Source organism: Carassius gibelio, chromosome A9, assembly GCF_023724105.1.
Source record: "Carassius gibelio isolate Cgi1373 ecotype wild population from Czech Republic chromosome A9, carGib1.2-hapl.c, whole genome shotgun sequence".
Taxonomy (NCBI): domain Eukaryota; kingdom Metazoa; phylum Chordata; class Actinopteri; order Cypriniformes; family Cyprinidae; genus Carassius; species Carassius gibelio.
Genome location: NC_068379.1, coordinates 3,908,524 through 3,921,616, shown reverse-complemented (window position 1 = coordinate 3,921,616; position 13,093 = coordinate 3,908,524). Strand labels below are relative to the sequence as shown.

Genomic DNA, 13,093 nt, shown 5'->3' with positions numbered 1-13,093 from the left:
ACCGCCGCTCCCTATACGCAGAGTACACAGTCTGCATAGGGCACCAACTCCCAGAGGGGGCACCTTCCCAGTTCCTCAAAAAAAAAAAACATGCACCATTCTCCCATCTGCGCTCGCACCTCGTTTTTGCGGCTGAATGTTCATAATTGATGGATGGACATCTATGCCCGGGTAAAGGACATCAGCAATCTGGCGCAGAGAAATGAAAACTAAAAAAAAAAAAAAAAAACAAGCATAAAGTTGGCTTGACGTTGGACTTTCGAGAGTCTCAAATTTAGGGACCGTCTCTAAAGTGACATGCTATATTAGTATACACTTTTCTAAAGTCAGTAGCATTTGAGGGAGAATGACTTACAGTCATAAATACAACTGTAATCGTTCATCTAGGTGTCAACTATAATGCACAATTGAACATAATGTTTAATATTTATTCAAATAAACTGTAAATCATATGTAAATTATGCTAATTTTTCACATGGCCTCAAACACAAATTTGAAGCTCAGTAGAATTTGAGGAGAAAGACTTGCAGTCATAAAACAACTGTAATGTGTTCATTTACGTGTCAGCTACAATTCACACCTCATACATTTTTAATATATATTAAATTACATTATAATTCATTTAGGTAAAATGTGGCCCATTTATCACTTTCAGGCACATTCCTTTTTTTTTTTTTTTTTTCAGTTTCCCTTACGAAAATTATGCATGTTTTAACAATAACACCACAAATCATAGTTCTTGTAGCCATGGCAACTGCAAATTAACCATGGTTTTAACCATGGGGGGGGGCACATGTTTGTTCGATTGATGAGGATAGTTCACCCATTGAATTGATAAATTAACAGCTAGTTAAAGATGTAAAGGGAACTGCACTACTATAGTATTAATTAAAAATAAACTGACATTAGGAATCAATCTCTTGCTCTCCTTATGTTTTTATATGCATGTTAACAGCAGCAGCAAATGAAGACTGATGCCAGGACGTGGTTTTCCAAAAAAAAACTTGTTACTTCGATTTCAGCTTAATAAGAAATAATTGAAGTCACATAAATCACTGTTTACACAACTCGCTTATATTACTGCTCATTTATATCACATTCCTCACTTACATTACACTGCTTACTTAAATTACTCACTTATATTACACTGCTCCCTACTATCCATATGCATCTTTGTTCTTTCGTGTTTTTTCACCTTCTCCGAAAGATGATGCATTTCGGTGACACCTGTAGTTGTCCATGCAATGTCCGTCACGCTCTCGCGATGGAACAAAATGCAGCTGTAAATTAGCAGAATAAAGCGTCAGCTACTTCGCAGCCTATTAGCCTTTTTCTCTGCTCACTTCCTCGAAAATACTCGTTTACACGGCTTCCCGCCCTTTGTAGATACTTGTTTGATGTTTAAATTTGGTCTTGGTTGTCCTAATTCTTTAATTGCCAATTTATCCTTATTGCTACAACAAATTAATGGTATTTCTTTCAGTGACACGATCGAATGAATCTACGCTGAGGTAACGTTCGCCGTGATGTTGATCAAGTTCAGCTGACAACTGAATTTGCATAGCTGTTCCCGTCTCTCTGTTTTTTTTTTTTTTTTCACATTTGATAAAGATATTAAAGTAGTTTTTTTTTACTACTTTTTTACTATTTTTTCTTGTTGTAAAAATGAAAAATAGTTTTTAAATATTATTGGATGTCACTGTTTCCACCAGTTGTTGCACAAGTTAAGGTTACAAACGATGACGAAAGCACGCTAGGGCTAACCCTCCCGGAACTCATTGAGATTGCATTGGAGTCGCTGCAGTTCGAAAAAAAAGAGATCTTTGACTGGAAGTCTATGAGAGCACTCTGGGCGATTCACAGTTTGACAAAAATCGCCCAAAAAGGGGCGGTACTACACAGAACGCGACTCAACACTGATTTTACTATTTAGAGGCAGCAAAAACAGTCTAGAATAGTGAAAGCTAGCGTAACACTGTGGTTGAATGTAAAAGAAAAAAAAATCCCTCCCTTTCCTTTGGTGGTGCGTCGCCCAATCGCCCTAATGGAGAAACCACCACTGTTTCAGTCTCTTCCCTTATGTTTAACAAAAGTAAAAATGTGTGCCCTTTACCTTCAGCAGCCATGGCACTTATTGTGACTCAACAGAACAATCAAACCCCTTTTCCTGAAACAGTACAGTGCAGGAAATAAAAGTCAACTGAACTGACATCTCAAGTCATGCTCACAAGGACCTTCATATCCTGATGTTTGCTAAGGAATGTATTTCCTCTCTTCCCCAACCCTCTCTAAGGAGCTTTACTTTCACCACAGATGACGACAGGTCACAGATATGGTGAACAAACAGACAAGGTGTCTTGTACAGCCTGATACACTGTCAGACACCTACAATTCAATTTGGATTTGGTTTGTACTGTAAAAAAAAATCTGAAATGCTAAAATGAAGACATGCAACTTTTTGGAGTGTGCTTTAGGCCAAAATACCAACTGTAACCAACACAGTAAATTCACTATGTGTTCAACAAACTAATGATGTTTCGAGTTCAATATGCTTGCATTTTGAAATTAAGATTTATTTTGTATTCTTGATTTAAAAATCTGTTTGGATTTTCAAATACCAATATAAATGATCAGTTAGCCATTGCATGATTTTGTCTCTCAGATTAGAATGCAAAGTGGTATATTTCTTGACAGATTCTGCATTTTGCATTGTGCATATTCCAGTGCTGATGAATTCAAATCCAACACAGTAGAACTGGATTGATAAAGATGCTGGGTTGGGTTAGCAGGCTGAAACAGACTTACCCTCGCACCCTTCTCAGGATAACACTGACACCCGCCGCTGCAGTCTCTGCCCCCACATGCTCCACCGCTCTTCTTCACTCCCTGAGAAAGAGAGAGAGAAAAAGACATGGTAAGATGGCACATGTTGAGATTGTTGGGTTATGTTCTTATTCTGCACCAACATATGTAATGCCATAGGAAACAACAAAGTACATTAAATTTTATAGCATGTTCAGAATTATAAAAACAGACAAGAATGCTGCAAAGTTGTGACGTCTTTTTTCTGATAAGGCATCTTGATATGGATTCCCATCATGTCCCAGACACTCTCACGACTAAGAGAGTGTTTAACTTACTAAAACAAGAACATACAAAAATCATCAACCACTTATCTTTCATTTTTATTTTGGAAGAAAATAGGTGGTTGATGGTTTGTTTTTATTAAAACAGACAGATTTTGTGTTATGGGAAGATCACATTAAAGCTTTTACCATGCCTTCACCCTTTATTTTTGATACTTCTCAGCCTTGCCCCATTTTTTTTTTTTTTTTTTTTTTTTTACTAATTTAGTGTATATTTAGTAAACATATAATGTTAATGTTATGAAATAAGCTTAACAAAAGACTTTAGCAGGCAACCATTCTGTTAAAACTATCAAATGTAATTTTTATCACACAATAAACCTTAATAATGTGAACATAACTGAACAAACACCCAACTGTGAATCAGAAAGTCTTTAAATACACCCTTTAAACAATGACTTAGCTGGACAACTAAGAACCAACTAAAAAATCTGTCCGTAAAGAAAAGTAAACTTAACTTGTGACGTGCTTTAACCGCAGGAATTCAGTTTAGGGGGTCTGCAAATGAACATTACTGAGCTAATGGATACATGAGTTATTTATTTATTGATTTTTTTGTGGTGGAGAACCTTATTTATCGGAGGGTCTCATTCTATGACGGCAGCACATCTGCTCACACCTACACACTGATCCAATAGACTGCTGAAACAGCCCTGTGTGTCCATGAAACATATAAGGCCAAGACAAAACTGTCTGCTGTTTTTCTTGCTGTGCGACAAAGTGATTCAGAGACATTCTGTCTTGTTCGTCTGATACGAGATGCTGGGCAACCAACAGACAAAGGCCACATTGAGTCACAAAGAGCTCTTTTAAAAGAGACCACAAGCAGATTCATGGTCCTCTAACAGAAGCAAAAATAAAGCTGCATGTCCTTCTTTTAAAATATCCATTCTGCAGAACCCAGATTTATAATCAAATTAAACATTGAAATATTGAATATTTATCAAAAAGCTAAATTCTTAAGAGGATAGAGTAACAAATCAGCCTAATATCAAATATTATAATGGCAGAAGTAGGTGTACTGCTATTAATGATCTTGACTCTAGTGACTCCACAGGGAAGCATTGTTTTTCAGAAGGTGGGAAAGATTGAGAACTAAACAGGAGAACAAAAGTCATGCCAATTTAAACAATGAGTGCAAGACTGGCCAGTTTTTGTTTATTGCTAAATAGTTTTTGATTACAGCAGATGATGAGAGGACTATTGTGTTCTGTCCTGTTCCACCCCACACACAAAAAAAGACCTTTTCCACTGCTACCTGGAAAAACATTTCCCTACAAGTCTGAGACAACGATCACCTGATTAGCATTTGCACTCAGGAGTGTGTTTTTGTGCACGGAGGTAGGATGTTTTCCAAATCAAACCACTGGAGGACAAAGGGTTATGAGTAACAACGCTGAGTTATACCAGAGAAAGCTTGCCTACGGCAGCTCAGTGTCCTTTCATCCGGTCTTGTAATGACCGTACTATAGTTTCACACAGATATGAGGATTTTATTTCTACACTGTGGTTTAATATTGGAGAAAATAAATGTTCTTGTCATTATGTACTGCAGTTAAAGGGGTGGATCATGTGTTGGAGCCATAACCTTGTGGGCTGCTCTCTGGCATATGATGAAACAGCACCTTAGGTGTCCCGAGTTTGAGTCCGGACTTGGTGTCCATTCCCAATCCTGTTCTCCTATACAAATAAAAGCTTCTTTTGTTTCTTTTGTTTTATCTAAAAGGTCATCGTTCACCCAAAAATGAAACTACTATCATCATGTATTCCCGCTCATGACTTTCTAATCCTGTATGTTGTTCCTCAGAGGAGCGCAGAAGAAGATATTTTGAAGGATCCCTACTGGCTTACATCATGTGACGAAAAAAATAAACAAATAAAAATAAAATAAAAACAAATTAACAAATAGAACTTAATTTGTGATGAACAGAAGAAAATAGTTATACAAATCAAATGAGGGTCCATAAATGATGAATTAATGGTAGATTGGGGGTGTAATATAACTTATAATATTACTTTTTGGAATAAGAATATCTACAGCACAAAGGTAAAATCACAATACTCTATAACTTTAATGTAAAAAAAGTTAAAATTGTGAAATATTATTCAAATTAATAAAAACTAAAGCCTGAACAAACAAGCAAAAAATAAAATAAATAAAAGAATCCCTTTTGCAAATTGAAAGTTTGAAATTGATTCAGAAATATTTTTCTCACACATGGGAAAGTTGAAAGAGTGATCTAAAGTAAACAATAAATAGCTTTTCCAAAGCCCTCATGACAGAAAGCATTTGGTCAGAGTGCAGTCTGTTCAGCCCTCACAGGAAGGTCAGAGATCTGTCTCTTAGAAAAAACTGAACAAAAACTAACAATACCAGACAAATACATAGAGAACGAAAACACAGACACAGATTTGTTACCACAAAGGCCAAAAATGTCCCAGACATCACTGACCGCTAACATAAAAATGAAACTACACACTACACTCATAGATAACAGTGCAGAGAAATGATGCACATTTTATACTTGGTACAAGCTTAGACCAAACCCACCCACCTGCCACTTCATCTTTAAGTCTTTTTACACATACTGTACAACCAACTATACAAACCAGACTCACCTCTAATGTGAAAGCATATTATGTCCTGGAGCATATTATGTAGAATTATTATATATTTGTTTTAACTGCCAGTCATATTTATGGTACATATTTCATAGAGAGATTTTGAGCCTCCTTAAATAAGAGACAGAGGCTCTACTATCTGCATTCATTTGCGATGATCATTCAACAACTATGCCCAAACCACATATAATCAAAGTCTCTGAGACTCAGTCTATTAATAACTAGATTTTAACACATGCTGTAAATAATGACGTAATGATTGTTCATTTTTATACTGCATGGCTATAGAGAGACTCTGAAGTAGATAAAGACACTTTAGCATACCGTATAAAGACAATGCAAATGTATTATAGTTTAAGCTTATATTAAATGCAATTAAATCAACAGTACAAGTGCACCATCAGTACAATCAGCACTTCTTTTTTGAAAGAGTGGTGACAGTATGTGACAGCATGTATAAACCCTTAGTCTATAAATTCTTTAAGCCTAGACTTTAAGAACATGTCTAATAAAGAGGAAAGAGTCAGATAACAGTGGTCTTTGTCCTTTTCCTTTTCCTCTGTTTTGACTCCATAGAGTGAGTGTTCACTGCTCCAAAACATATCACTTATTGTTAGTCTTCTTCAAGCATACAGATTTTTGTGAGATCCTTCATATCGACTAGGAAAATAAAAAAATAAAAATGTAATACTAAGAGCACCTTAATATCAATAATGTGTTTAAATTGCATAGCAATTCCACTTTGCCATTTTAGAAGTCCCCACTAGACATGATTTGGTTTGATGTGTCTTGTTAGACATCACCCTTTGTGGGGTTTACTAGACAGCCTGTTGACATTACAATGTCTTAAACATGGCATGTTTACATAACTGCGTGGGCACATGGCAGGAAAATGAATTCCACCCCATTTATTTTTTTAAAGGGAATGCATTATTATGATAAAGAGAAAGAAAAATCCATTTATGGACGTCAGTATTTGCCTGTATACACAAAGACAACATGACTCATGCTGTTCTCGGTGCACCACAGTCACAGCTCTCTGTGGTTAACCACGTAGCCATAACTCCCACAATAATTTCAACATAACCATAGAACAGGTGTCTGGAACAAACTGGGATCCAGATTCTCCAGGCCTTTTCCTCTGGACAGTGAAATTGGCAGGAATCCTGATCAACAGCACACAGAAATGAACAAATACAATATGTTCTTGGTTTACGCTGGATTATAGGCTTTAGTCACGGTACACGCCATGTTATTGTATCATGGATAAAATCTAAGCTGTGAGGGTCAGATGGACAGTTTGTTGAGCAGATTGTAATGTTTTTAAACTTGCTGTCATATGTTAAACTAATCAAATATTCACATTTGTATCTTAAAAAAAAAAAAAAAAATATAGCACAATGTGATAATCTGTGCATCTACAGGTACTCGTCATAGATCATAACCTTGCTTCATTATTGAAAACTAAACATAATATATATTAACTAATGTCCACTGGATTTGAGGGACAACATATCAACATATCTCCGAACTTGGGGTTTGTTTGTTTCCCAAAAGCATCATTGCCGAATATGATCACAAGTGCCATGGTTAGCAGCATACTTCAACGTTTCAGTGTTTCTCATAGTTCCAACAAACATTCACAAACAGCATCGCAAATTTGTGTGGTTGGAACTATAGCTCGTGAACTGTGGTTAAAAGAGTAGTTTCTAGTTATTTGTCAGGTGTAGGGATGTTATGATGTAATGAAGAATCATAAAAATGTTTTAAATCAATTACTGTCCGAGGTCGGCATTTCACGATCGATGCATATCCATCATCAGGGTTTGTAATCGATGCATCGAGAAAACGAGTGAATCGTTGCACTACTCTAGTTCTGTCCAATATCTACCCGGCGCTGGGATGCCAAATAACCCAGAAACGTTTGTGTTTAACCCAGAATTTTTTTAGAGTGACAGAAAACCAAGATTTCCTCTGTGAACATTGCAAAATACGGAAGGGGTTTGCAGTTTCACAGTAAATACCCTATTTGCTGCTCCCAGATGACAGCTACATCAGGAGGAGTTGGGACATCCTTTCTGTAATCAAATCCAGGTCTGAAGCAGCCAGAAACGAACGCTTAGTTGTCTTTTCAGTGCAGTTTGTTCTGTTTCAGTATGTGTAATGTTTTTACGTCATGGTCCAATTAAGAAAAAGTTACCAAAAAAGTACCATAGATAAATCATTTTCTTTGGACATGCTAATACCATGGTATTCTTGAAATAATTTATCAAGCTGCATGAGTACGTTAACCTTTCCAAGTACCAAGGTATACAACATATGAAAGGTACTGTCATGGGATGCCATCACTGTACCATGGCACCACCGCAGTACTTTTATGTGTAGGTCAATTTCCATCTTTTAGAAATGATATACATTATAGTATTTCCATTAATGCAATGACAGAAATGATGAAAAAAAGACTCATACATTAAAGCAACGGTTTGAATTGTGTGACAGAGTGTGTCAAGCTATTCTGATATCCTGACATCCCTGTTAAAACACATTAATGCACTACAGTGCAGACACCATTTGTGCCTGCTACTGAAGGTTACTTTATACATAAAATATTTCATATTAAATATTTACATTTTTGAAAATGGCTAATAGAAAAATGCAACAGGTCTCAAAATGATTGAAGACCCTGTGATGGAATCTCAGTTTACAGACATAAAACAACACTGAGGTGAAGTATAAACACACATAGCAAACCTCTTCCATATACATTACAGAGCTTCAGATGATGATGAGAGCTGATGTTTGATGTGTGAAAGTGTATGAAACTACTTCTGGCTTTAAATTCAGTGAAAACATGGCAAGAGGAGCTGTACCCTAACTCAAACGTTTACTGAAGGGAGTTGTTTTGTGACTGAATAAGACTTTGAACTACTCAGCTGTCTGCTTGAACAGTTACACTAGTCAAGAATCTCAGACCTTTTTAAAGCTTTCTGAACATATTTTGCCCTCTGTTGACCTTTCACCTTAGCGGTGCTCTCATCTCAGCTTGGGTCCTGATTAGAAAGATGATTGAAGACAAGAGCTACGATTGTGAGCTGAAGTCTTAAAGTCTTGAGTGCTTTCGGCATTCACTTTGTACATTTTTCATAACATTTTAATTATATATATATATATATATATATATATATATATATATATATATTGTAAGTAATTTATTTCTTGTTGACACAAAGCTTGAAACTCACATCATCCAGATTAGCTCTCTAGCCCAAAGTGTCAAATCATATGCTCCCAGCACTAGGCCGCAGCTCTGAAAGCTTATTGCTTTCAGTAACATCAGAAACAAGAGACTGTATAAAATCATTTGACAGTAAATCAATGTGTCAGTAAATCAAACAGCTGCTGTACAACAAAACGATTTAGTTCTACAGCACCTATTTACTGTTCAGCCAATATATATGTATATATATAATATATATATGTCAAACAAAATCTAGACATATGGCAAAAAAATTATAATAAAAAAATAGTTTTTTTTTTAGTATTTTTTTTGCCATGCATTGGTCATAAAGCTCACTGTAGCGGTGCCTCAAGTGTTATATGTTTTGCCCAATATATTTATTGCCCAAGGTTCACACGTACCCCGTCTACAGTGCATATACAGTAAGTTATGTGTACGCAGTTCAGAAGGAGCAACGAGAGCGCATTATTGTAAAGCGAAAGCACATTAAAATAACGCATGAGTGCGAATCTATCATCTCGCACGCAGATTTTCTTTGCTCTGACAAAACCAGATACGCGTGCTCAGATCATAGACTGTATAAGACTCAGATACACGCTGCCTTAAAAAGTGTCTCATCCCGCTCAACCTTTGTCCTGTGCACTCACAACTCTCTCTGTGCTCAAGCACAATATATTAAATCTTTTCACACCTTATAACCTTTTCTGTTCTCATCTTTTACCATGTGCAGTGAGAACGTTCTGTTCCGTTAACATGGTCTTGAAAAAAAAAGGCTGTGCATCACAGACAGAGTGTGTGAACCTGGAGTCAGGGATATACCCAGTCTGCTCTGTTCTCGTGCTCCACTTAGGTGCGCTGCATTCTGATTGGTTCAGATAACATACTGCAGGAGGTCAGGGCTGCGGAAAATCATGCTATAAAGGGATTTAGAAATCGCGCACACTCAAATTGCGATTTTATTTCGATTTTGATTAATCGCACAGCCCTATATATTATATATTACTATTATTATTATTACTATTATTATTTTTATTTAATTTTTTTTGAGGAGCACCATTAGGAGCTCTGACTTGGTACCTGAAATGAGAAGAATAGATTAGAATACAAATTGAATAATAATAATAATAATGATAAAACTAAAATTTACAGGATCTGTAGCATGATGTTTATTATGAATAAAATTAGTTTCATTAGTACACTTTCTTAAAAAGTTTTAAGGCTTTTTTTTATTTGTCAAGACCACAAAATTGCTAAATTTTTATATTAATATGAAATTTACACAGAGAAGGTTAGTAAGCTACCACATCACGCTACCACATTTTCAGGTTTTTTTTTGTATTTAATTTAATTTAATTTTTTTGTGGCTATATTATTCAAACTGTGAGTATGTTTGTTTATAAATAGTTTTTTTTTAATAATCATATAATCATACAGAGTTATAATCAAAATTCAGTTTAAGTTTAACTGTGTATGAAGCTTCTGTGTTTGATAACGCAGTAGAGTGGAGACCCAGAGTGGATAAATTCAGAGGGAGCCTGACGGACTGAGCTGGAGGAGGCATCATACCACCTGCCAATGAAAGGACTTTATAATGATTTGCTATGAGATTGGAATGTGACCTGTGTGTATGCATGTGCATGTGTGTGTGCGTGTACTCATGTGTGACCCTCACACAGGTCAGTGGGAGTTCAGTGGGACTGTGCTGTTTCACATGTCTGAGGGAGTGCGAGCAGCAGCTGGGCTGTAAAGCTCAGAATACCAGCACACTTCATGAGTTTTTCAGGATTTCTCCATGACGTCCTGCTGATACACATATGTTCTCGTGTAACATAACAGATGATACTGTGTGATAGGAATCGACCACACAAACAAACTATCATGGCTGGATCTGCATGCTTGCGTTTATGGCATGTGGAGGTATATACTGTAGGTCATCCAGGACTCACGCAGGATGCAGTGACAGTTAATTATGGTCAAATTTATCACAGTTGTACTCTGCATTGAGGTCGCATTAAAATAGATGTACTCTATGTTTACCTTGTACATTTTTTTTTTATGTCATATGTGCACATATTTTTTCTTTTTATAATGCAAACTATACAATCAGTGCCAGCCTGCCAGTGAATGGAGATGTTTAATCTACAAGCATATTATTCCTATTTGCTGCCATTCACATCCCTTCACAAGTTCGCCTTTTAGGTCATTTTCATTAAACTCGTTGTAAAAGCAATTAGTCATGCATCCTTTAATATTAGTAAACATCACAAATAAATTAGTTTTAAAATGGTATGCACTCCTGTGTTTAACTGTTTGTCTGGTTGTTCCATCAGAAAAACAATTAATACAATGACATTACTATATGTTGTAGCCCATGATCACTCTATTTTTTTCATATAGGTGTTACTATAATGATTTTGTAAATGGTGATCAGCAACTAAAATATTGTATATAATGTGCAAGTTACTGCCCTTTGCCTTTTTCCCTTTTTGCAGACAACACAAAGGCAGAGTACAGTACAGAGCTCAATATACTTTTTTTTAAATTTTCATAACTAAAACATCTAATTGCCAGATTTTCAGTGTCATACCTATAATTAATCTGGATGGACAAATAACATAATAAAATAAAATAAAAAAAAGTAATTTTTCACAGTTCCAGGCTCGAGCGAGTTCTTTGTTACATAATACTTTTTGCCTTTGTAGGGCAGTTACGTGGATGTGTGTGCATATGAGTGTTATGTGTAGCCGTGACTGATTGCATTGATCTAAATTACTATTCTTCACTAAAAGCCCAGTCTGTGCCAGGTACCTAATGTCCACAAGACACCATCACATAACAAAAGGGACACACATGCATTTGTATACAAACACCGGCAAATGGAGATATGAATTTGGCAGAACAGGACGATGATCTCAAAACCAGACATATAGTCGGAGTCAAGCCTCGCATAGAAACATAGTCACTAAAACATCATATACTTCTTCCAAAATGCAGGAAAAGACTCACTCTGGTTTATTTGACAGATTCCTATTTATTTTCAATCAGTTACTTGATCTAAGGCAATTGTATGGTACATTAAATCATGTGGCTCATTGAGGATAGTGTTTATGTATTTAGCCATAAGGCAAACTCCAGCCTCCAGTGATAGCATTCAAGCTGCTATTTTGCCTCAAAACCAGAATAGTTGAGAATAGTTGGCCTAACGTGCTAAACTCCAACAGTTCCAATATTCGGATATGCTGAGGTTTCTGGGTCTCCCAATGGTGGCAAGTGTTTACACACTTTCTTAGAAGAGTTTGGGAGAATCTGAAGATCTTAATTACTATGGTTCAGGTGTATTTAATTAGGGTTGGAGCAGAACTCTGCTTGACAGTAGCTGTGTCCAAATTCAGGGTCTGAATCCTCCTTAGGATTCTTCCTACCCGGTTGAAGGAGGAGGGGTCCTCCGACGACCGCAAAAACCGCAAGTCGGTGTTTGTGAATTTGGACAGCCTACCCTTCTTTCAGTTCCCTCCCTTACCCGTTGCTCATATCCTGTCGCCTAGCAACCGTGACAGCGCTAAGCAAGACGCAGGTGAAGAGCTCATCGTTCTCTCCCCGGAGCTTTATAAACACTTCTGTCTGCTCTTTCGTCCTTAGAAGCGTTAAAACAGCTTCAATCACTAACAAATAAGCTGTGTGTAAGGGGATATTCACACAAGCAGTAAGGAAGAAGCTAGTTTACGAAAGTAAACGTTTTTTTTTTTTTTTTTTTTTTACATATACACGTACAAATAAAACAAAATGCCTAACTAGAAAACCACTGAAAATATATATTTTTGAAAAGCCCGTTTTTAAAAAACATCGAAAATAATACTCCTCCCCCACTCCGCTACCGCTCGCTTCGTCCTGCCGAAAAGAATTATGGGATAGGTAGGACGCGAAAGGATCCACCACACCCATCCTTCCAATTCAGGGAAAAGGAGGACGCATTTGTGGGCCGAATTTGAAGGATCCTACGAATTTGGACAGCCTTCGTCGCGGCGCTGACGTAACATCCTTCAAATGAGTACTCCGAAGGATGTAGACCCTGAATTTGGACACAGCC

At 36.6% G+C, this 13,093-nt stretch overlaps 1 protein-coding gene across 1 annotated transcript in view; it reads right to left on the bottom strand.

Moving 5' to 3' along the window:
- The window catches only part of LOC128019449 (collagen alpha-2(IV) chain), a 104,682-nt gene that overhangs the window by 49,374 nt on the left and 42,215 nt on the right, over positions 1–13,093 (bottom strand). Inside the window, exon 4 of the mRNA XM_052605436.1 lies at positions 2,806–2,886. Coding sequence (XP_052461396.1) covers positions 2,806–2,886 — 81 coding nt within the window. The remainder of the gene's footprint in view (positions 1–2,805; positions 2,887–13,093) is intronic.